At 44.4% G+C, this 21,908-nt stretch overlaps 1 protein-coding gene across 1 annotated transcript in view; it reads left to right on the top strand.

The window, feature by feature from the left end:
- Positions 1 to 21,908, top strand: part of LAMA1 (laminin subunit alpha 1) — a 125,985-nt gene that overhangs the window by 82,381 nt on the left and 21,696 nt on the right. The window contains exons 31-46 of the mRNA XM_040264649.1: positions 1,071 to 1,157; positions 1,453 to 1,646; positions 1,931 to 2,073; positions 3,731 to 3,820; positions 5,940 to 6,051; positions 7,146 to 7,308; positions 10,566 to 10,776; positions 10,960 to 11,076; positions 11,183 to 11,346; positions 13,262 to 13,397; positions 14,180 to 14,273; positions 15,528 to 15,644; positions 18,182 to 18,364; positions 18,693 to 18,847; positions 20,595 to 20,738; positions 21,731 to 21,864. Of these exons, the coding sequence (XP_040120583.1) occupies positions 1,071 to 1,157; positions 1,453 to 1,646; positions 1,931 to 2,073; positions 3,731 to 3,820; positions 5,940 to 6,051; positions 7,146 to 7,308; positions 10,566 to 10,776; positions 10,960 to 11,076; positions 11,183 to 11,346; positions 13,262 to 13,397; positions 14,180 to 14,273; positions 15,528 to 15,644; positions 18,182 to 18,364; positions 18,693 to 18,847; positions 20,595 to 20,738; positions 21,731 to 21,864 (2,244 nt within the window). The remainder of the gene's footprint in view (positions 1 to 1,070; positions 1,158 to 1,452; positions 1,647 to 1,930; positions 2,074 to 3,730; positions 3,821 to 5,939; positions 6,052 to 7,145; positions 7,309 to 10,565; positions 10,777 to 10,959; positions 11,077 to 11,182; positions 11,347 to 13,261; positions 13,398 to 14,179; positions 14,274 to 15,527; positions 15,645 to 18,181; positions 18,365 to 18,692; positions 18,848 to 20,594; positions 20,739 to 21,730; positions 21,865 to 21,908) is intronic.

Here is a 21,908-nt window from a genome sequence, read left to right on the forward strand (position 1 = left end):
CCTGGAATGTCAGGATGGGTATTTCACCTTTCTACTTTGCACAGTTCTGTATTGGTGTATTTTACTTCTTCAGTCACAGAACGTCCACACCATCCCCATAACCTCCCTCACGCTGGTAAATTAATAGCTACACAATTAGGAAGTGGCTGTGAGATTGTGAACATGCCGTGTGGGCTGTGCATCTGAGAGGCCCCCAGAGATGTGCTTTTTCTCTATTCATACACATTTTGTGCTTCCATTGATGTCTGTCTCTTTAGTGCTGAAGGAGGAAAAAGGTCAGAAGTGAAGTGGGGCTCATAGCAACCAACTGACTCATGCTGGGAACTTCTCTTACTGGCCAGATACCGTGGCATTTTTTTTAGTGGCTTGCAGGTACCCAGCTGAGCCTCCAGTTGGTGACTTAAAAAGTGGAGGCTAAAGTGGTTAGAAAAAAAGGAATACACCAGAAGCTGAAGTCCCAGAGTGAGGGCTCAGCATCCAAACGGATTGTTCAGTTTTGAGAGGCTCCATCTTATTGCTACTAAAGCTCCTCATCTGACTCCCTACCTTAGGTCCAGGCACCCTTGAGCCCACCTTCACTCTCTGCTCTTTCCAGACTTTTCCCCCGGCCTTTCACTGCAGTCGGGTGAATTCCCAGCACTCTTCCAGCTCACTTCTCCCTGCTGGTCCCACGTTTGCTCACGGTCAGCTATAGTTCTCCAGCCACCCTTTCATCTAATCAGTCAGATAATTCACGCAAGTCTTAAACAAGCCCCTTTCCACTTGAGCAGCTTTCTCGTTTGGTGACTAATTGGTTGTCCTCTGTAAATGGGTCTCCATCCTCTCAACACTCATGTGGTTGTCACTGGATAGGCATCAGTGAATGTCTTCTGGACCCACTTGTATTGACTACATGGTTGTTTTGCTTCTGCCCAACAGAGTTTAAGCCCTAAAAAGCTTGCCCAGGTGTCTAGTTTGTAATCACTTATTTTTTAGAATAGTATCATGTACTCTTAAGAGTAATGAATAAGTACCGTAAGAAAGATCTGAAGTTGTATGTCTGAAAATTGAAAACAATTCTTCTTTTCCAGCTACAGTCCCACTTGCGTCTTGGAAGGCGATCATGATTTCCGATGCGATGCCTGTTTTGTGGGTTATGAAGGACAGTATTGTGAAAGGTATGTCGTCTGCTCCTTTTATATGCACAGGACATATTTACAGAAGCGATGGGGAGTCGTTACCAGTTTGATAATGCAAAACCAGGCCTCCTGGGTAATAAGGCAGGTAAAGGCACTTCCTTGTGACCGTCTTGTCCTCCTTTGAGGGAACAGAGTGCAGAGGGAGGTGAGTGGACCCCTGTGTGCTCTGCGCTTCACGGGGCAGAAGTGATGCCTGTCCTTAGGTGGCTGCTCTGTGTATTCACTCACTCACTGGTGTGGACCCTGCCTTCTGTCCTCCCGTCTTCTTCTGCAGGTGCTCACCCGGTTACTATGGGAACCCTCAGATGCCAGGCGGCACTTGCCAGAGGTGTGAGTGCAGCCCGCACGGCTCTGTCCACGGCGACTGTGACCGTGGGTCCGGGCAGTGCGTCTGCCGGCCAGGGGCCACAGGGCTCCGCTGCGGGGAGTGTGAACCGAGGCACATTTTGGTGGAAAGCGACTGTGTGTGTGAGTGTCACCCCTCCGAAGGGCTAAGGAGGGTTTCTTTTCTTGGATGGTTTCCTGGTGCCCAGTGGTGTCTGCAGGCTAAGCTCAAGGGCTTAGTTGCTCTGCGGCCTGTGAGATCTTAGTTCCCTGCCCAGGGATTGAACCCGCATCTCCTGCATTGCAAGGTGGATTCCTAACCACTGGAGCCCCAGGGAAGTCCCTAGATGTTATTACAAGATGCTATGGGCACCCATGGGAACCCGGGCAGACTCTTTGCTGTAACTTGAACATCTTCTTTCTTGTAGCCTGTGATGATGACTGTGTGGGTGTCCTGCTGAATGACTTGGCCCACATTGGGGATGCCGTCCTGTCTGTGAACCTCACCAGCACCATCCCTCTCCCATATGGGGTTTTGTCAGCCCTGGAAAGTAGAACAAAGTCTCTCTGGGTAGGTACTGTGCGTACAGAGATGGATAGAAGTGTGTGTCACAGGAAGTTGAAGAGTTGGTTGGGACCCTAGGGGTCATTCTGTCTGTCCTCCACCAGTGCGGGAGTCTCAGCCCCAAGTCTGGTGCTGGGAGGCGCCTAGCCTTCTCCCTCTGAACCTGGCCGAGAACTGCATTGTCCACACGATTACCGGTTTCACTGTGCAGCAGCCCTGACTGTTCAAGACTTGATCCACAGATACCTCCTGTGTATAAATTCTTCCTCTGTGCTCCTCCTGCTGCCCTGTGGAAGAAGCCAAGGTCACTCGCCCCTGTTGATAACAGGTCTTTGGACAGAAAGCAACTCTCTTAATACAAACACAGAAAATGCATTGAGACGGCATTGTCTTTAATGTGCTGAATGACGAGTCACTGTTTTCCATCAGTGTATTATTCTTAACTGGAGTTGCAGGACACAAAGGTTCCTCCTCCCTCGAAGACTATATAAAAATCTCAGGGGATAAATCATAATTTTATGTTTAGTTAAAATCTGTGTTTTTGATCTGGGTCCAAAAGACGATGGGAAGGTAAGAAACTGACTTGCTAGACAGCATTTTTTATTCTAATTGGGGGGAAGAAAATGAATCTAAATTTGGCTCAAACCCCATGCTTTAGAATTTGAGGTATTTAATTCACCATGTCATGACATAATGCCAATGTGTGTTTGTGTGTGCAATCCAGCTGCTTCAGTGATCCACTCTTGTTAATATTGGTCCTTTATAGATTTAATGGAGTTAAGAAAGGTTAGGAACCTGTAAGAGGTGTTTCTATGTTATTTTTCCTGAAATGGAACAAAATGTTTTCAAAGATAAGGGGGAAAAAAAAAGAAAGAAACAAATGTTGAAATTTCTTTTCCACTCACCAGAGACACAATCAATAAATACTACCTTCCGTCAGTTTGGTCTCCAACTGTATGACTATATTTTTTACCACGTGAGATGAATACTTGATTTCAACTTTAACTCTTAAGTGATTTGCTCCCATTTAAAGCACTTTGTCAGTTCCTTTGTATGAGTTTTTATGTTTATATAAAGTACTCAGGAGCTTGAGTTTGTGAACCCTCAACTATTTCTTGTTTCCACTGTTGACCTACATAGTGACTTGGGCAGGTTAATAACTGTCCTGACCATAGACAGTAATCTCGCCCCTTCACAGGTTGTTATAAGGTCTGAGTAGCGTCACACAAATAAAGAAATTAGAGGAGTGTTGGCATAAATTAAGTACTTAATTGTTGTAATTATAAAGGTTCTTCTTTGCTTAATACTTTTGTATTTTAGGTTAGTACGCTTTTTTTTTTAGGTGTTAGCAATTACAATTAAAATTTATGTGACTCTGCTGTTGAAATTCAGCCAGAGCCACCCAGGAACTGCAGCGGTTCTACATGGTACACCAGGCTTTACGTTTATATTTGCATAGGAAATATAATGCGAAAGACTGCAGTCTGGAAACGTGTTCTGTAATCCAGACTTCAGTGAATGTGATTCATTTTATTTTTTAATGCAACGTCAGGGAAAAGAGAATTTCTTTCCGTGAACAGAAAACGTAATGACAGGTGATTCTTAGTTACGAACCAGAAGATTTATTTTGAAGCATTATAATTTGTTTCCTTCATTCTTTTAGGACTCTTTATTAAAAGAAAATATGCAAAAAGAACTGGTGAAAATTCAACTTGAAGGCGTCTCAGAACAAACGGAGGACCTGCAAAGAGAAGTAAGTTCTTCATATGAAGGGTCTGCTCCGCCTGCTCCCCAACCCCCAGCCCTTGTGAACACTGGCACGGGGACTTCTGGGAAGGTTATGAACAGATCAGGGCAGTCCCCTCCTCCCAGGAGCTGTGTTCCAGCTACTGTAAAGTCAGATTAAGTAGGTTCTGATGCAGCCAGTCTCCATGCTTTGGTGGGAAGGGGCCCCTGACTTAATTTCTGCTGTCCCCTCTGCTGAAGGTGGAGTCGGGCTGTCGGTTCACATCACCGCTTACTTTCTCCTGTGAACCAAGGTTGGGCAGGATGAAGAGATGGGGGTCTCTTCCCCATCCTGTATTCACTGCACATGGTGAACAGTGAGTTTCCCCCCTCACCTGCCCCCAACACCAACACAGGCAGCTCCTCCTGGGGTATCTACAACGCTCAGACTTCGGCCCCTCCTTCTGATGGTCTCACTTTGAATGGCAGGAGAGGTCACTTTGATGTCAGCAGGGGATTATTCATTCTCTTCAGCCCAGGAGTGGTTTTTAGTGACCAAAAAAAAGAATCTGCTTATTTGCAGATGGCGAGGGAGGCCTATTGTCAAATTCATGATTTTCACTTTAAAATTGTGTGCCTATGTGTGTGCATGCACATATATGTGTGTCTTTGAAAGTGAAAGTGTTAGTTACTTTTGACCCCATGGATTGTAGCCTGCTGGGCTCCTCTGTCCATGGGATTCTCCAGGCAAGAATACTGGGGTGGGTTGCCATTCCCTTCTCCAGGGGATCTTCCTGCCCAGAGGTGAAACTCAGGTCTCCCGCTTTGCAGGCACATTCCTCACCTCCCAAGCCACCAGGAAAGCCCCGTCTGTGTATATGTACGTTTTGTCTCTCTCAGTGTTCACACATGCATACAATCATGCACCCTAAAATGCAGGAGCTTGGCTTCTGTTAATTTAGAATTAGTGACCATTTGGGAAGAGTTTAAGGGTTTCTGTGTGGGCTTTTAAAGTACCTGAGCAAGCATATGTTTGGTAGGAAGTGATAAGCCAATTAAAATAAATTCTTTCTATCCATTAAACAAGATTCTCTTTGGGGTTTGACTAGAAAACACTTTTAGAACCATTCTGAGTTACTTACTTTGGGCTTCCCTTGTGGATCAGCTGGTAAAGAATCCGCCTGCAATGCGGGAGACCTGGGTTCAATCACAGGGTTGGGAAGATCCCCTGGAGAAGTGAAAGGCTACCCACTCCAGTATTCTGGCCTAGAGAATTCCATGGACTGTGTAGTCCATGGGGTCGCAAAGAGTCGGACACGACTGAGCTACTTTCAGTTCAATGAGTTACTTTACATTCCTAGAAATTACAGACAACCTTCCTTCCCACAAATTGTTGTTGTTTAGTCTCACTAAGTCCTGTCCGACTCTTTTGCGATCCCATGAACTGTAAGTTCATCAGGCTCCTCTGTCCATGGGATTTCCCAGGCAAGAATACTAGAGTGGGTTGCCATTTCCTCCTCCAGAAGATCTTCCCGGATCAAGGAATGAACTTGGGTTTCCTGCATTGGCAGGTGGATTCTTTACTGTTGAGCCACCAGGGAAGCCTTTCACAAATTAGAATACCCTTAATAAAAACAACGGCTGAGAGTAACTAACAGGCATCATCACATATAATCCTCATGAACTCCTGTGATTCAAGTGTTCTAATTACTCCAAGTTATGGTTGAGGCTGTCCAGCCTGGCAGATGCCTAACTGTTTGCCTAACTCTGTGTCTTAACCGCTTGACTTAAGTTCTCATGGTTAATACAAATTAGTAAGATTTTACTTTCTAGGTTCTGCAGATTTGGGTCCTAGCATGAGCATGAGGTCTCCACAGTGGGCACACCCGGGAGAGTCTGTGGTTTGACAGCCGATTAGGCTGCTTTTTTAAATGTACCGTCTTTTTTCACAAAGAGTGAGCAGCCCATCATTTCATGAGCCACCTAGTCCGTTTCCAGCCCTGCACTGTTGACCTTGGGTTCCACGATGGTGAACCTTTTCTGTGTTCTAGAATATGTTTTGTTGCTTAAAAGAGACACCATCTGGCATACTGAAGCTTGCATTTTATTCAGAGTGAAACTCACCCGAGGCCTTTATTTTCCATCAGCTTGACAGAGTGTTGACTCGTAGTGAGCAGGTAACCAGGACCACCGAAAGAATCCTGGACAAGAGTGTGGACCTCATTAAGTTGACCGAGAAGCTGCAGACAGACATCGAAGGTAGTGTCCTCAGAACTTTGCTTGACGAGTCTGGCTTATTTGATAGGGAAAGCCTACTCTCTTCACTCAGCACTTGAATAGCCCTGACTTGCACTGGACTCCTGGGGCCTTCCGCTGTCCACACACAATGTGCTAAGTCAGTTCAGTCATGTCCAACTCTTTGAGACCCCATGAACTGTAGCCCATCAGGCTCCTCTGTCCATGGGATTTCCCAGGCAAGAATACTGGGGTGAGTAGCCATTCCCTTCTCCAGGGGATCTTCCCGACGGGTTGAAACCCAGGTCTTCTGCCTTGGCAGGTGGATTCTTTACCGCTGAGCCAATACAAATCAGACTTTATAAGGCAGAAAGTAAAGACATTATTAGGACGAAAGACATTTTTTAAAAAGGAGTAGTATCAAGTGTTGGTGGTTGTTCAAAGAGTAAATGTTACTGAGAGCTTCTGCACGCAGATGTTCCTGGCCGGGGCAGGGAATGCTGCAGTGATTGTGGTGCCTCGGCCCTGCCTGGACAGGGTTCATGGGTACCAGGGAAGCAGACAGGAAATAAACCAGGATCCCAGGTTCCTGAGTGTTTTTTTTTAACACTTTAAAAAATATTTATCTTGGGCTGTGCTGGGTCTTTAGTGCTGTGTGGTTTTTTCTCTAGTTGTGGCGGGCGGGGGGTACTCTCCAGTTGTGGTGCAAGGGCTTCTCATTGTGGTGGCATCTTATTGCAGAGCATGGGCTTCGGTAGTCATGATGTGGGCTCAGCAGTTGCAGCTCCTGGGCTCTAGAGCACAGGCTCGGTAGTTGTGCCACACGGGCTTAGTTGCTCCTTGACTTGTGGGCTCTTCCCAGACCAGGGATCGAACCCAAGTCTCCTGTATTGGCAGGCAGGTTTTTTACTACTAAGCCACCAGGGAAGCCCCTCCCAAGTGTGTTGACAGGGCATGTCCAGAGTGCACTGGATACACGGACTAACCTGCCCTGGTTAGAGGGTCAGCCCAGTGTAGGTGGGCAGAGCAGCCTCCCTGGAGAAGGTTCTAAGTTCTCCCATCCTAGGACTGTCTACTTTTGAGAGACTTATTCAGTGATTGATGAACTTTCTCCACAGAAATGATCGAGAAGGCTACGAGTCTAAATCAGACGCTGGATAACGATGTCCAGCTGCCCAGCTCTGCTCTCCAGGACATGCAGGAGAACATCACGGCTTTGCTGGAAGTCCTACGGAAAAGGCGGTTCCTGCCGCTGCACCAGAACGCCACCCTGGAACTCAAGTAAGTTCCTGAACAGCACCCATGACACGACCAGTTAGAGGGAAGAATGTGACAGCGGAGGGGGAGGGAGGCAGGTGGGAGGAGGGGAGGGGAAGTAAGTTCGCAGAGGGACAGAGTGCCGCAGGGGAAGAGAGGGGTGCCCCGCCCCCACCAACAGAGCACAGCGTGACCGATGGCAGTGCTTCGCCCTGTGCCATTACGTCCTGGGTTTGGTTTTTCTCCGTGACCCTGAAACACTTTTTCTACTTAGTATGAACAAACAAACCTCCTGATACTGTCTTTATTGAAGATTAAGTATAATGCAGGAAACTCTCACGGAAGCAAAGCTGTGAACTCTATGACAGACTGACATCATGCCAGAATAATTTTGCTCAGTTATGCAAACTGTCATCGAAACCTGGGCTTTGAAAAACAGGTCACAAAGAACTGTTGGACGTGGTCACGAGAAACTTTCAGTTTGCTTTCAGGCTCTTTTTTTCTTAGTATTTTCACACAAATTATTACTTGATGCAATAATAGCAAAGCTGTCTTTCTGCCAGGTTGTGATAAATATTTGATTACGTACTGGCCTCAGTGGTCACACCACACTCCATCAAAACTCCAATCTCTGTAATGAGATATTTAAGCTATTTTAATACATTATGCTATTTTAAATAACATTTTATAGAATAACTTAGATCAAAATCTTTTTCTGAATTTCACATTATTATCTTATCAGGGTGAATGTGAAGAAGTGAAGTCATTTAACCAGAGTTTGCATTTTGAGGATTCCTGACTTGCATTGCCACATTATTTTCTACATGGGTTTTAATTACTTTGAAAGTTACCTTTTATTTAGTGGGAATTTTTAGAACTTAAGCCTGGGAGGCAGTATCTCGAGTAACCACAAGAGAACTGCTCCAAGGAGGCAAGGGGTGAGCCTAGTTATATAGAAGTTTTACAGCGATGGACAGCCAGCCTGAACATCAAAAGATTATTGTTAATTAAAGAAAACAGATATCCCAAGTTTAGGAATTTAAAACAACATCCACTTCTACCAGCAGGACCCCGGAGAGCTGAGTTTATATATATTTTCATCATTGAGTGGGATTTTTGACATTGTTGTTGATATGGTAGGTGAAAAACGAAAGGTGGAACTTACTGTCACACAGGCTTTGGAGAAAAGGACTAGTAATTTAATTATGGGATATTTGTTAGGGCCCAAGAAGGGCCCCGAAAGGACTCTGGACTGGACAAGGGGAGCTCAGAATTGGGCGAGGACTCAGGAGATGGGAAGGGGGCCATTGTCTAGGGAGCACTCCTCTGCCGGATGAGTGGGGAGCTGTAGGTTTCCGCCCTCACCTCTGCATGTGCTCATCCTCGCCTCCTTGTGAGGTGGGAAGGATGCAGCTGAAGTAACTGAGGCCCAGAGAATATTTGCAACTCCATCAACGTTGAGCTGCCAGGACAATGTGAAACCTGGTGTGTTCAAAATATTCAAAGTTCTGATAAATTGAAGGAAGAAGTTAATAGGATATATTCAACCACTGCAAACTATATAGTTTCACTTTAAACTATAACAGTGAAATAAACCAAGCAATCAGGAAAAAAAAGAATCAATAAAGAGAAAAGTTAAAATCAAAAAAAAAAAGAAAGAAACCTGGTGTGTCCTGCATGTTAAGTCACTTCAGTCGTGTCCGACTCTTTGCAACGCTATGGACTGTCGCCCACCAGGCTCCTCTGTCCACGGGATTTTCCAGGCAGGAATACTGGTGGGGGTTGCTAGTTCCTTCTCCAGGTAACCTTCTCAACCCAGGGATCAAACCTGCATCTCCTGTATCTCCTTCGTTGGCAGGCGGGTTCTTTACCGCTGAGCCACCAGGGAAACCCATCTTTCTCTTTACAGCACCCTGCAAGTGATCCTTTGTAGCTGTGTTTCCTGACTGTTTTCCAGTTTCTTATGCAGAGGCCGAGTCGCTACCACAAGTCTTCAGGCTGAGTACTTAATCTTGAATCTCCACAGTGAGCCTGGAGAAGACAGCTGACTACGTGGCACCACGCAACCCTTTCTCATGGAACTTGCTTACCTGCTCACGGCACTAGTGTGGTGGAGAAATGCCACTTGAGAAACCGTGTTTTACTGTATTAATTGAATTTTACAGGAAGAAGCTGATCAGGAGTGCTGAGGGGTTTTGTGATTTTTCTTTGTAGTCTTTCAAGTCATTGTCAACTATATCATTTCATTTGGTCGTGGTTTAGATGGTAGTCATTTCACAGATGAAAATTTGATCTCTATTTTCAATTTCTTAGAGCAATACTTGATGTGAACTGAAGGATTCATGGCTAGATATTAGAAATATATTGGACTTTTTTGTGTGTCTCCTATGTACTATTTTTAGTTCTCTTTGTAACTATCATAATATAGCATCTTACTGTCTTTTTTATAATTCTTAAAATCACAAGAATGTTCAAATAATTCCTGATGATGCTCTAATGATGTCAGAGTTCAAACATATACCTTTGGAAAAATTTTTTTGTGGTGTTTTAGCTCAGCAATCTGATCATCAGAAAACTAAGGGGGATTTATAAGGCATTTTCCACAAAAATATTCAAAGTTCTTCTGACAAATTTAAGGAAGAAGTTAATAGGATATATTCAACCACTGCAAAGTTCTGTAGTGTGGAAACTGTATTATTTTATTCTAGCTTTAAGTTCAAATTTGATTTAAATAGCAATTTGATAGCACATTTATAAAAGAATAGAGGGAAATGTCTTTTGATTTCTTGAAGCTTGCTTTTATCAAAGTGGTAGAAATTATATCTTTCTGGCAATTTGGATTTGAAAGTTTTTATAAAATTTGTTTCTTTACTAGCTGCAGGAAGAACCTTTGTATTGTATGGATACATTGGTGACTTTGGAGCAAATCACTGAAGCATCTCCTTTTTTCGATTTCTGACCATATTGTAATGAAGATTTCAGTTGCCATCATTCACAGGCTGTGGCCCCAGTTTTCTGAATCCAAATCCACTGAGATGGTTTCTTTAATTCCACTGAATATGTTAGGAAGTTTGTTAAATCAAGAAAGATCATTAAGGATAAAGTGTAAACCTGCCATACATATAGCGGCCTTAGGGAAATTTTTTCCCTTTTTAAGGGATTGCGATGTACCACTTAGGACTTCAAGATGGAACTGAGAAGGGATATGTAAAAGTTCCTTTCGCTATACATCAATGCTGTGAGCTTTGTTGTTCATTTCTCACCATCTTTTATGTTCCCAGCGCTGCCGAAGAATTATTGTCGCAAATTCAGGAAAATTACCAGAAGCCACAGGAAGAGTTGGCGGTGTTAAAAGAAGCAGTAAGTAGCCTCCTTTCAACACACAACAGTGATATGCGGGCTGCAGAAGAGCTCCTGAGCGAAGCAGAGATGAAGACCCAGGAGAGCAGTCGCTTGCTGCTCCTCATCGGGGCCAACCTGCGAGAGTTCAACGTGAGTCCTGCCCTTTCTCGCCCGCTTAGAGCTGGTCCCAGATTCTCCCACGTAAATGACGTCATCCTTTGCTTTTTAAGAAAATGAGCCTCAGGGCTGACTTCAGCACACAGTGTCAGGCACCTGAGGTTCAGAGGCTGACTTGCTTTTATGAAGCATCCTTAGAGGTGATGTTTGCTGCAGGAGAAGAAGCTGCGTGTCCAGCAAGAACAGAACTTGACATCAGCGCTGATTGCTGAAGGAAGAGGACTGCTGGATGCGGCCGCTGCTCCTGCAAACGCATCGGGGGAGGCTCTCGCGGTAAGTCCCAACTCAGCACAGCCCAGGGTTTCCAGGGAAGCCTCCCAGGCCCCAGACAGGCTGTTAAACAGACGGGCACGTGGTCACAGTGTTAATCTCTGTGTAGCAACTAGAGCAACACCGGGACGAGCTGCTACTGTGGACTGCCCAAATCAGGCGCCACGTGGATGACCTGGTCATGCAGATGTCTGAAAAGAGAGCGCTGGAGCTTGTGTACAGGGCGGAGGATCACGCTGCTGAGCTGCAGAGACTGGCAGGTGCTCTGGACAGGTGAGGCATATCTGGCAGGAACCCCACAAGTTGTGATCCACAGATCAGAGAGAATAATTAGCCTGGCTGTTTCATTCACAGTGTCGAGTCACATTCTTTTTTGTGTGTAAAAACAAAGACCTCTTTTATTTTCGCGGCAAGGAGGGTTTCCTCCTAAGTCTGGTAGTGTATTTGACCATCGGCAGGAATGTACGATGGAAAAATGTGAACTGAAGCAGATAGGAATGAAAACAAATATGCTACGATATCAAGGCCTTCAGTATCTACCTGGTACTCAGGACTTTATGAGTTTGCCCATGGACAGAACCAGTTACTGATTTCCTTATGCGTCTTGCCTTCTTGGGACTTGTGAGCCAGCCGGCTTTCTGCATGGATGCAGGTTGTGGTTGCCCACCCTGGACTGCTAGAAGCGTTGAGGATCTATTTGCCAACTCCTGAAAGATACCATCTCCATTATTTTCTATTGCCTAAAAGGCTACCATTGTACTCATTACTTTAACATATATTTTTGGATATTTGTCAAGTATATCCTCAGTTTGTTAGATGTGCCTTTAAAAGAGAAGCGAGACTTTAGGCCAGTGGTTCCTGAATTGTTGCAGGAGGAGCCTGGGGAACTTCAGAGTACTGATGGTTCTGTCCCCTGACCCCTCCCGTGTCCCCCAGACTGTGGGATATGGCCTGTACTTTAAATTGTTTTTAAGTCCCCAGGTAATCTGATGGCAGCAAATGAGGAAATTGGGCTTTAAGGCTTTACACAATATTGTGAGTTAGTAAATTTATTTCTTTAGAATCTGCTATTAATTATGAGTGGAAAAAGTCTGGACACACTGGGCATATGTGTATTTCTGTGTGTGTTGGTGTGTTTTATGGCAGGAGAAAAATGAGTATGTTTTCTAATTTGAGGAGTGCTGCTGTAAAAGACAAGTTCACACAACGAAAGCAATTAAAAATGACTATTGTATAAGTCTTGTGCTTCAGTGAGCTCTACGGCCTCCGTTTGTTGTTGGAATCAGTAACAGAAAATGAAGTTAGGTACCCAGTTAGTTTTTCTCCTTTCCACATCTTTCCCCATTTTCCAAAAAGGAAAAGGATATTCTGACTACATCTGTAGCTACAACAAAATCTTTGTTACTTAGTATGAGTTGTAAAAGCAGTTTGGTGTGATGCCTAAAATTAATTAACTTTGTCTTTTGTTTGTAAGTCACTGAAATTTGCCAGTCAAGTAGTAGCAAGTAATAACTGCTGGTTTCTGCTTTGGAAAGCACCCAACTCAATAACCTTGGGGAGAAAATTAAGTGGGCTACTCAGCAGGCAAAGATGTGTCTGTTGTCAGGTTTCATTTTGAAGCGAGAGCGAGCTGGATGAAACAGCACCATTACCAGCTGGCAAGTTCCTGAGTGATCAGTCCCCTTACAAGAGTGAAGTTCAGATGACTGAAGTATTATCTCATCCTCCTCCCAAACCCCTGGTGAACTTCATCAAATTGGTGTATACTGTTTGAGGAATAAGCCTCAGCATCCTCACATATGCTTAGCTAAGAAAGCCTTTTTAAAATGAACACGTGTGTAGCAGGAGAGATTAAAACCAGCGCAAACAGGCAGGGGATTTGAACAGAGATGAAAGACTGGATGGTCTAAAAGGTGAGATCATCCCTTCTCTGGGTGTTAATTAAGCAGTAGTTCTTAGTGTTACCGAGACAAGGTGACCACAGCTTCTTATTTATTTATTTATTTATTTTCATTTTACTTTATTTCACTTTACAATACTGGCGTTTGGAATTAGAGTGGAATCCACACGTTGACACAGACTCCTGTCTTCCTCGTTCATGATGTTTCTCTAAGTGGGAGGCTTTTAGGAACAGTGGGCAGATTCAGTTCCATTGATCATAACATCTCTAAATACGCCGATTGCACAGTGGCCTTGGGAATGTCAGACACGTGTCCCTGAATGCCACCAGCGCAGCCCACGTCCACTCCAACATCCGGAGTCTGATTGAGGAATCAGAGAGGTTGGCGACAGATGCACTTGGAACTGTGAAAGAGGCGAGCGCGGTAAGAAGGGCCCCTCGGGTTTCCCTGTGTGCCTGCTTTGTCTGGGCGCTGTGGTCCAGTGAGCCTTCCGTGAGATGCTCAAGCAGAGAGGCAGCGGCTTAAATCTACGCTTATCAAAATTCTTTTCTGGTGGAATTTTGTCATCGTGTGCACTGTCTTTTCCTGCATGCCTAGTCACTCAGTTGTATCTGACTCTTTGCGACCTTGTGGGCTATAGCCCACCAGGCTCCTCAGTCCATGAGATTTCTTAGTCAAGAATACTGGAGTGGGTTGCCATTTCTTTCTCCGTAATTTATTCTAATGCATTAAAAATATTGTCTTTTCCTATGGGAGTAAATAGTGGGCCTTAAGCAAGCTCATTTACCCCTTAGACTACTTCCCTGTCCAATCCTGGATTCAGGGATTGAGCCCGCGTCTCCTGCATTGGCAGGCAGATTCTTTACCTGCTCAGCCATCTAAGTCGTAAATAATTCTTAGAACAAAAATGATAATGTTAATTGATATCTGTCTTGGACATCTCTTCTTACCCGTGGTGAACATTTTCATTTAAGGGCTGGTTTTTGTGTTTATAGATTTAAAAATGACTGTGTTCCTTCTCTTCAGCCGCAAATTAGCACATATGTTAATAGGCCTACTTGAGTTGTCCCTGCCTGCTATCTGCTTGACTTCCTAGTTCGGAAGGACCCTGGGAGATATTCTGACCAGACAGAGTTGCTCTCTCCACCTTCAGCCAGAGCCCAGCCTGCCCTCCAGGTCCATGTTTCAGTTGTTCTGTTTTACAGGCTTCCGAATCTCTTGTTTCTAATGGGAGAGCGGCCCTCCGGCGCAGTTCCGAGTTTCTCAAAGAAGGCAACCGCCTGAGCAGAAAGCATCGAGGTCAGTTCCCAGCTGGGGCTCTGTTGATGCCAGAGTGATTGTGGACACACCTCTGAACGTACTTCCAGAACATTCTTCTTTCCTGGAGCAAGTTGAATCTTAACATTTCTTTGTCACAATAATATTCCAATTTCCTATCCTAGACACATCATGTAATTTTTATTGTGCAGTCCCCTCCAATCTTCCATAGACTCAACAAGCCTCCCCTGAGAACGAAACCTTCTGCTCGCTTCTCTAGCTCCTGAGCTCAGGCTGGTCCTCATGGCGTTTGTCAGGATACCTGTGATGTCACATGCTTCTCTGTCCATCTCAGGGTCTCACCATTTCTTGAAGAGTCGTATTATGTTTGACTCTTGTCTTCTGCACAGGGCTAAGGCATTGTTAGAGCCATGGTAGGTTCTCATAAAGTTATTGAATTAAATCAATATTGATTTATCTATTTAAAATACCTATGCAAAAAAAATACCAATGTGGTTTCATTTTGCCTAAGACTTTCAGTAAGCAGTTTTTGGCACATGTAAGAGTTAGTCAGTAAGCATAATGCAGAATGGCAGACGACTCTGTTGTGTAAGAGAAACAGACAAGTTTTATAACATATAGTTTTATATATATATATATATATATATATATAAAACGTGAAGTCCTCAGTCGTGTCCGACTCTTTGTGACCCTATGGACTATAGCCTACCAGGCTTCTCCGCCCATAGGATTTTCTAGGCAAGAATACTAGAGTGGGTTATATCACCTTAATATACCCTGCCACTGCTCAGTCACCCAGTCATGTCCAACTCTTTGCAACCCTATGGACTGCAGCCCGCCAGGCTCCTCTGTCCCTGGGATTCTCCAGGCAAGAATACTAGAGTGGGTTGCCATGCCCTCCTCCAGGGGATCTTTCTGACCCAGGGATTGAACCCATATCTTTTATGTCCTCTGCACTGGCAGGTGGGTTCTTTACCACTAGCGCCACCTGGGAAGCCCTTTTCGACCTAAAGCTCTAATTGAATCAAGCATGAATTTAAGAAGTATTAGTGAGAAGGAAAACAAAGTAAAAAAAAAAAAATTATCAAGTAAGCCCCCAAGCATACAATTTGAGTGTGGGTTGAGTGGTGCTAAATCTTGTTAGACAAACTTTCAATATTTGGGCTCCCTGTAGAAAGCTGCTGATTTTATAGATGGGTCAGAAACGATAAAACTGTCATCCAGGCAACTTTTTAGGGTCAGCTTAAAAGGAAACACTTTTTCCCCTTTGAATAGGTATCACATTGGAACTGAGTAGATTGAAAGATACTGCAAAGAGATTTCAAGAGGATGCTGATAAAATTACCAGGCAGACCAACGAATCACTCTTGATACTTAGAGCACTTCCTGAAGGTAAGTAGAAAGGGGGGTTCTTGATTTAGATTAATATCTTCTCATTGCAGAACACTTGCAGATGAGCAGAAGACCTGCCGCAAGTCCGATGGAGACCCCTCACCCAAAACAAAACCAAGATTGACAGAATTTTCACTTGCAGAGGGATATTGTTTGGAAGGAAGAGCACTGTGTTTTTTATAGCTTCGGAACACCTGCATTGAAGTAGTAAAATTAAACTCTAAAAAAACAAAGCTTTAGATTCTGTATGCTATCATGTTAATTGCTAACTATTAAAATAGGCCTGAGATGAAAGAAGAGACATTCAAAGAAGCTAGCAAGTAAAGAAGCTGAAATATTCCTGCTTTAAGGCAAAATGCTAAATTCATTATAAATGTGATAATTTAGAGAATTCTTGTTTGGAAATTAAGGAAATCTTCCTTTTGTGAGACAATACGCATTCTAAAATAGATCACTTTAATATTGATGGCTTGAAAATACAGCGTTCCTTAAAATTTTAAGTAGGGTAACTTTTTAACACAGGCAAGTTGCACTGTGGTGCATTATTTATCTTACATTCCTTCAGCCTTTTCTTTTTTCTTAAGTCTTGCAAGATACTGAAAACATCTCCCAAGTTCTTCTTTTTTTTTTTTTTTAATTTAATTTATTTATTTTAATTGGAGGTTAGTTACTTTACAATATTGTATTGGTTTTGCCATACATCAACATGAATCCACCATGGGTGTACATGTGTTCGCCATCCTGAAACCCCCTCCCACCTCCCTCCCTGTACCATCCCTCTGGGTCATCCCAGTGCACCAGCCCCAAGCATCCTGTATCATGCATCAAACCTGGACTGGCGATTCATTTCATATATGATAATATCCCAAGTTCTTCTGTCTGCTGGTTCGCCTTATTATTGTTCTGTCGCCCAGTCGTGTCCGACTCTTTTCGACCCCATGGACTGCAGCACACCAGACCTCCCTGTCCCTCAACACCTCCCAGAGTTTGCCCAAGTTTCACATTCATTGTATCGGTCACTTTATAAGCAAGAAAATTACCGTGGGAAGCTGGACTTTGGGACACTTTGGACTGACTCCCTACGTTAGAAGAGTGGAGCATTTTCTGATCTGAAATTTTCTTTTTCTTTTATTTGTCTGTTTTTAAGGATACATGGTGTATGTTGATCAAACATTCAAAACTAACTTTTTAGTTGGAATCAATTTCACATTTGCAGAAAAATTACAAGAAGATTTAAAAGAATACCTGTATACCCTGCATCCAGCTTCTTCTAGTGTTAATCTTTGTCCCTTTTGCGTTAAACCCTTTAAAAATGAATAAAAGTGCCTTAAAAAAAAAACTCACCCAGATTTTCTAGAATAATTGAACTCCAGTTTATCTGTAGTGACCATTTAGTTCTTACTGTGCTGTTATTTCCAGGAGCCAGTTGTGGGCAAATACACTTCCTCTGGCCTAGGATACTTCTATGGCACCTTCAGGTTTAAATTCCTAAACCTTCTTATCCAGTCATGGAATGATTTGGAGAAGCTGTTAGTGACTATAAGAAAGGAATGATCGGAAAGAGAGCAACTAAGTTTAGATTGTTAACATATAAGATGCTGAGCAAATGGTGACTAGCAGTTGCTTTTGTAATCTCATTGTGTATTGAAATCATACTTCAATATAGTATTGTCACCAAAAACATTTCAGTTCAGTTTAGTTCAGTCACTCAGTCATGTCTGACTCTTTGCAATCCCATGGACTGCAGCACGCCAGCCTCCCTTGTCCATCGCCAACTCCTGGAGTTTGCTCAAATTCATGTTCATTGAGTTGATGATGCCATCCAACTATCTCATCCTCTGTTATCCCCTTCTCCTCCTGCCTTCAATCTTTCCCAGCATCAGAGTCTTTTCTAATGAGTCAGTCCTTCACATCAGATGGCCAAAGTATTAGAGCTTCCGCTTCAAGATCAGTCCTTCCAATGAATATTCAGGATTGAATTCATTTGGAATTGACTGGTTTGCTCTCCTTGCAGTCCAAGGGACTCTCAAGAGCCTTCTCCACTGCACTTCTAAAGCATCAATTCTTTGGCGCTCATGAATGAAAATCATTTCATTCATCCGAAAAAGGAAGTGGTAGCACACATGTGTGTGTGTGCTCTGTCACTTCAGTCGTGTCTGACTCTTTGTGACCCCATGGACTATAGCCCCCAAGGCTCCTCTGTCCATGGGATTCTCCAGGCAAGAATATTGGAGTGGGTTGGCATTTCCTACTCCAGGGGATCTTCCCAACCCAGGGATCCAACCTGAATCTCCTGTGTCTCCCACATTGCAGGTGCATTCTTTACCACTGAGCCACCAGGGAAACCCCAGCACATGTGATAGGCAGCCTTAATACTGTCATTAGAAACAGAAGCCCCCTTTTGTGTTCAAGGACCAGAAAGAAATTCTGTAACATGTTTCTGTTACATTGCATTCGTTGTGGTCTTATGGTTTTCTGCATGTTATAACCACGTGTATAACCACCAGAGTACGTACTTTAGTATAAATTTATTTCAGGTGTCAGAGACAGAGGAGCCAAAGTCAAAGGCCTGGCCATGTCGGCAAACCAGAGCGCCACCAGCACACTCAAGAATGTCATGGGGCTGAGCCAGAAGCTGCTGAACACGTCCACTGACCTGTCCAGGGTTAACGCCACGTTACAGGAAACAGACGAACTCCTACGAGACTCCTCAATGACCAGTAGGTCGTGGTCTCCCGTCCCGTTAGGAAAGTTTGCATCATGCCACGTGAGCTGGCCCAGGGCACATGGGTGTTCGCAGACAGCAATCCTAAATAATAAAAATGTGGCAACATCTGGATTTGCATTTATAAAGGAAGAGAAGGGCCTCGGGTACTGCCTTGGGATGGTGCATTTTTTATATATTTACCAAAATATCAGGGCTTTGATGATTTGGATATTCTAGTATACTCAGCACATATTCTAGTCATGACCAGCTAATTTCTCTTGTTTCCTCCCTGCCTCCCCCTGTTCCGCCCCTGCCACCTTTTTGTCACCTTCATATATTAGCTTTCTTAGCTGGAAGGAAAGTCAAAGATGTGGAAACACAAGCCAACCTCTTGTTGGATCGGCTGAAGCCTCTGAAGATGTTAGAAGAGAACCTGAGCAGAAACCTGTCAGAAATCAAACTGCTGATCAGCCAGGCCCGGAAACAAGCCGCGTCTGTGAGTGTGGGGCCCACGGGTCTCGGGAGCCCGGCACCACCCCACCAGCTGAAGCTCCTGGAACCACACATCCCAGGGGTCTCCTGTGCAGAGGGCTTCGGCCACACTTTCTACTGACAAGTTCTCAGAAATGCCCAATTTCTCACAGCCTTGTCTCCAAGTGTATTTAAAGCCTTGTCTTATATATTTTACTTTGTTGTTCAGTCGCTAAGTCATGTCCAACATTTTGTGACCCCCATGGACTGCAGCACGCCAGGCTTCCCTGTCCTTCACTATCTCCCTGAGTCTGCTCAGACTCATGTCCATGGAGTCAGTGATGCCATCCAACCATCTCATCCTCTGTCGCCCCCTTGTCCTCCTGCCCTCAGTCTTTCCCAGCATCAGGGTCTTTTCCAGTGAGTCAGTGCTTGGCATCAGCTAGCCAAAGGAAAGGAGCTTCAGCTTAGGCATCATTGAAGCTTCAGTTCTTCCAATGAATATTCAGTGTTGATATTTACATTAAGTATATTTTAATGAGTCCCATTTTCCTTGATTCCTGCTTTTGTTCTGTGTGTTTCAGAATGTTGTTAGCAAAAAGATCTCCGTGTCCTTATGGAGATTTATAATCATGGCCTAGATTTCTAGGTCCCCACCGATTCGCTGGATAGTACAAACACATTGGTTTAAGTGTTAGCATTGCTGGAAGTCTCACTGGTTGCAGTGTTCTTTCCATCATTTTCCCAACTCGGTGTTATCATAATCCAAGTGTTCTCCAGAATGTTTGTGCAGTGTGGGCCGCATCTCTAGAATTCTGACAAAACAGCTACCACCCTATGAATGTTGCTCAAACCCAGGTCACTACCTGCATAAAACACACAGCTTGAGAGAATGTTTCCTGGCCATCCTTTGCCATGGCCTTGGCCATGTGCTAAAGGAGAGGCGTTTCAGGGGAATGAGATTGAGAGAATATCATTTGTCGTGCTCCTGGGGACCTATAGACAATAATAAAGGTGACCTCTGGTCTAATGTTTACCTTCCTGAAGCTTCTAGCCAAGAAAAAGGAGCTCTGGATTCTTTGATCCTTGAGTGATTTCACTTTGGGAAAAGAGCTGGAGGTTTATAAGAGCTCTGGTTTCCATCTGCCTTAGTTCCAGTTGCCAAATAAAAAACCTGACGGATGGTTCCAAGTGCTCTGGTTAATATAAACTTATAGTCTTGAGGGTTAATATAAAGATTATGTGCAAGTAATTATTTACCAGAGTGATATGTGAGTGAAATAACTGGTCTATAAATATTTGCTGAGTGATAGATCAACCCTCCATTTACTACATATTATGCATGCTCGGTTGCATCCAACTTTCCTGCAGCCCTGCAGACTGTAGCCCGCCAGGCTTCTCTGTCCATGGGATTTCCCAGGTAAATGATCGTCAAATAGCCTCTCTGTGTCAGGTGTAAGATTCCAAAGTGATTTAGAAAAACTCCTTATCTTTAAGGAATCAAGTCTCACAAAATAGAGTTCCTTGTGTAAAATTCTTTTTTAAAACCTCACGACTGGCTTTTCCATAGTAAAATATTTTACCAAATGCAGTAAGTTTCAGCCCCATCCGATTTTCACCTTTTGAGACACATAGCACTATTATCCGGAGAGAAATCCTGCCTAGCAGCAAAGAGTCAGAACAGCACAGCACTTCTGAACTCCAGGCATGCTGCCAGCGTGAGTCCTGATGATTCTAAGGCACTTGGGGACAAATCTCTTCTCCTTCTCCAGATCAAAGTTGCTGTGTCTGCAGACCGAGACTGCATCCGGGCCTACCAGCCCCAGATTTCTTCTACCAACTACAACAGCCTAACGCTCAGCGTGAAGACAAGTGAACCCGACAACCTTCTCTTCTACCTGGGCAGCAGCACTAGCGTGAGTATGGCCCGCGGAAGCTACGCTGAGTCTCTTAGGCCAGAGGATATTTTCTTAATTGGTACATTTTTGGCTAAAAAAAAAAAAAAATAAGGCCTTCATGAAATCACTAGTGCTTCTAAGGTAATTAACCTTTTGCTAAGCTGGTAATGTTAGATTGAAAACAAACTGTGAAACTGCATGCATGTAAAAAGGAGAGCGGCGTTTATGAGCAGTGCCTCCCTCTGCCCCTTTAACTGTGAGCTATGGGGACAGAGCTTTTTGTAATGTCTCCTGTGACCTCTGAAGCCACGGAGCTTCACTTCGAGTCTGTGAAGTCGACCTTGGCAGTTGTCACCAGGAGAGGAGGTGTGCACCCCGAGGGACATGTCAGAATTGTCAAGCTTCCCCCAGACTCTTCCACCCACTGTGATTCTCGCGGTTCCCAGAGGGCAAGTCCCCTGGGGAAGACGGTTGCTTCTTTAGGCTGTGTCGGTGGGAACGGGTCAGACCCTTGGGCAGAAGATACTAGCAAGCACAAATGCCATCTGAAACGTATTCTTAAGACACAAGGTGCAAAGCACAGGTCAGTCCGTGCTGTAGGGTTTCATGGCTTCTGTCTTGTTGCACGATTCGCATTCATGTGTCGCCTTTTCAGGCTGGGCAGACAGACAAGTGCAGCGCCTTCCTTATGACCCCTGTAGAGGCTGCTGACCCGTAGCGAGTTTTCTTGGAGAACTTCATGGGAGGTTCCATGGAGGGCCATGCCAGGGAAGGGTGGTGGGTACAGATGGCTAATGGTGGCCACTGTCTCCAATACAATCCTTCAGGTCATGCTCCAGCTCCAGGGGAGGGGAGCATTTAAAGACAATAGAAGGTCTTTTTTTGGTGTTCATTTTTTAACTTTTTAAGAATAGAGAAAATGCTGTAAGAACTCCTCCTTTAAAGTGTGTCAGTGGTCATGCCCACAGTCTGGCCTGTGGACTAACCCCAGCTCATGCCTTGCACCCCAGGCTGATTTCCTGGCAGTGGAGATGCGGCGAGGAAAAGTGGCCTTCCTCTGGGATTTGGGCTCTGGATCAACACGCTTGGAATTTCCAGACTTCCCAATTGATGACAACAAGTGGCACAGCATCTATGTGACCAGGTAGCAGACGAAGTTCTGTCTGAGCTTCTCTCATTTCTCTGCCG

This window comes from Oryx dammah, unplaced genomic scaffold, assembly GCF_014754425.2.
Source record: "Oryx dammah isolate SB20612 unplaced genomic scaffold, SCBI_Odam_1.1 HiC_scaffold_22, whole genome shotgun sequence".
NCBI lineage: Eukaryota > Metazoa > Chordata > Mammalia > Artiodactyla > Bovidae > Oryx > Oryx dammah.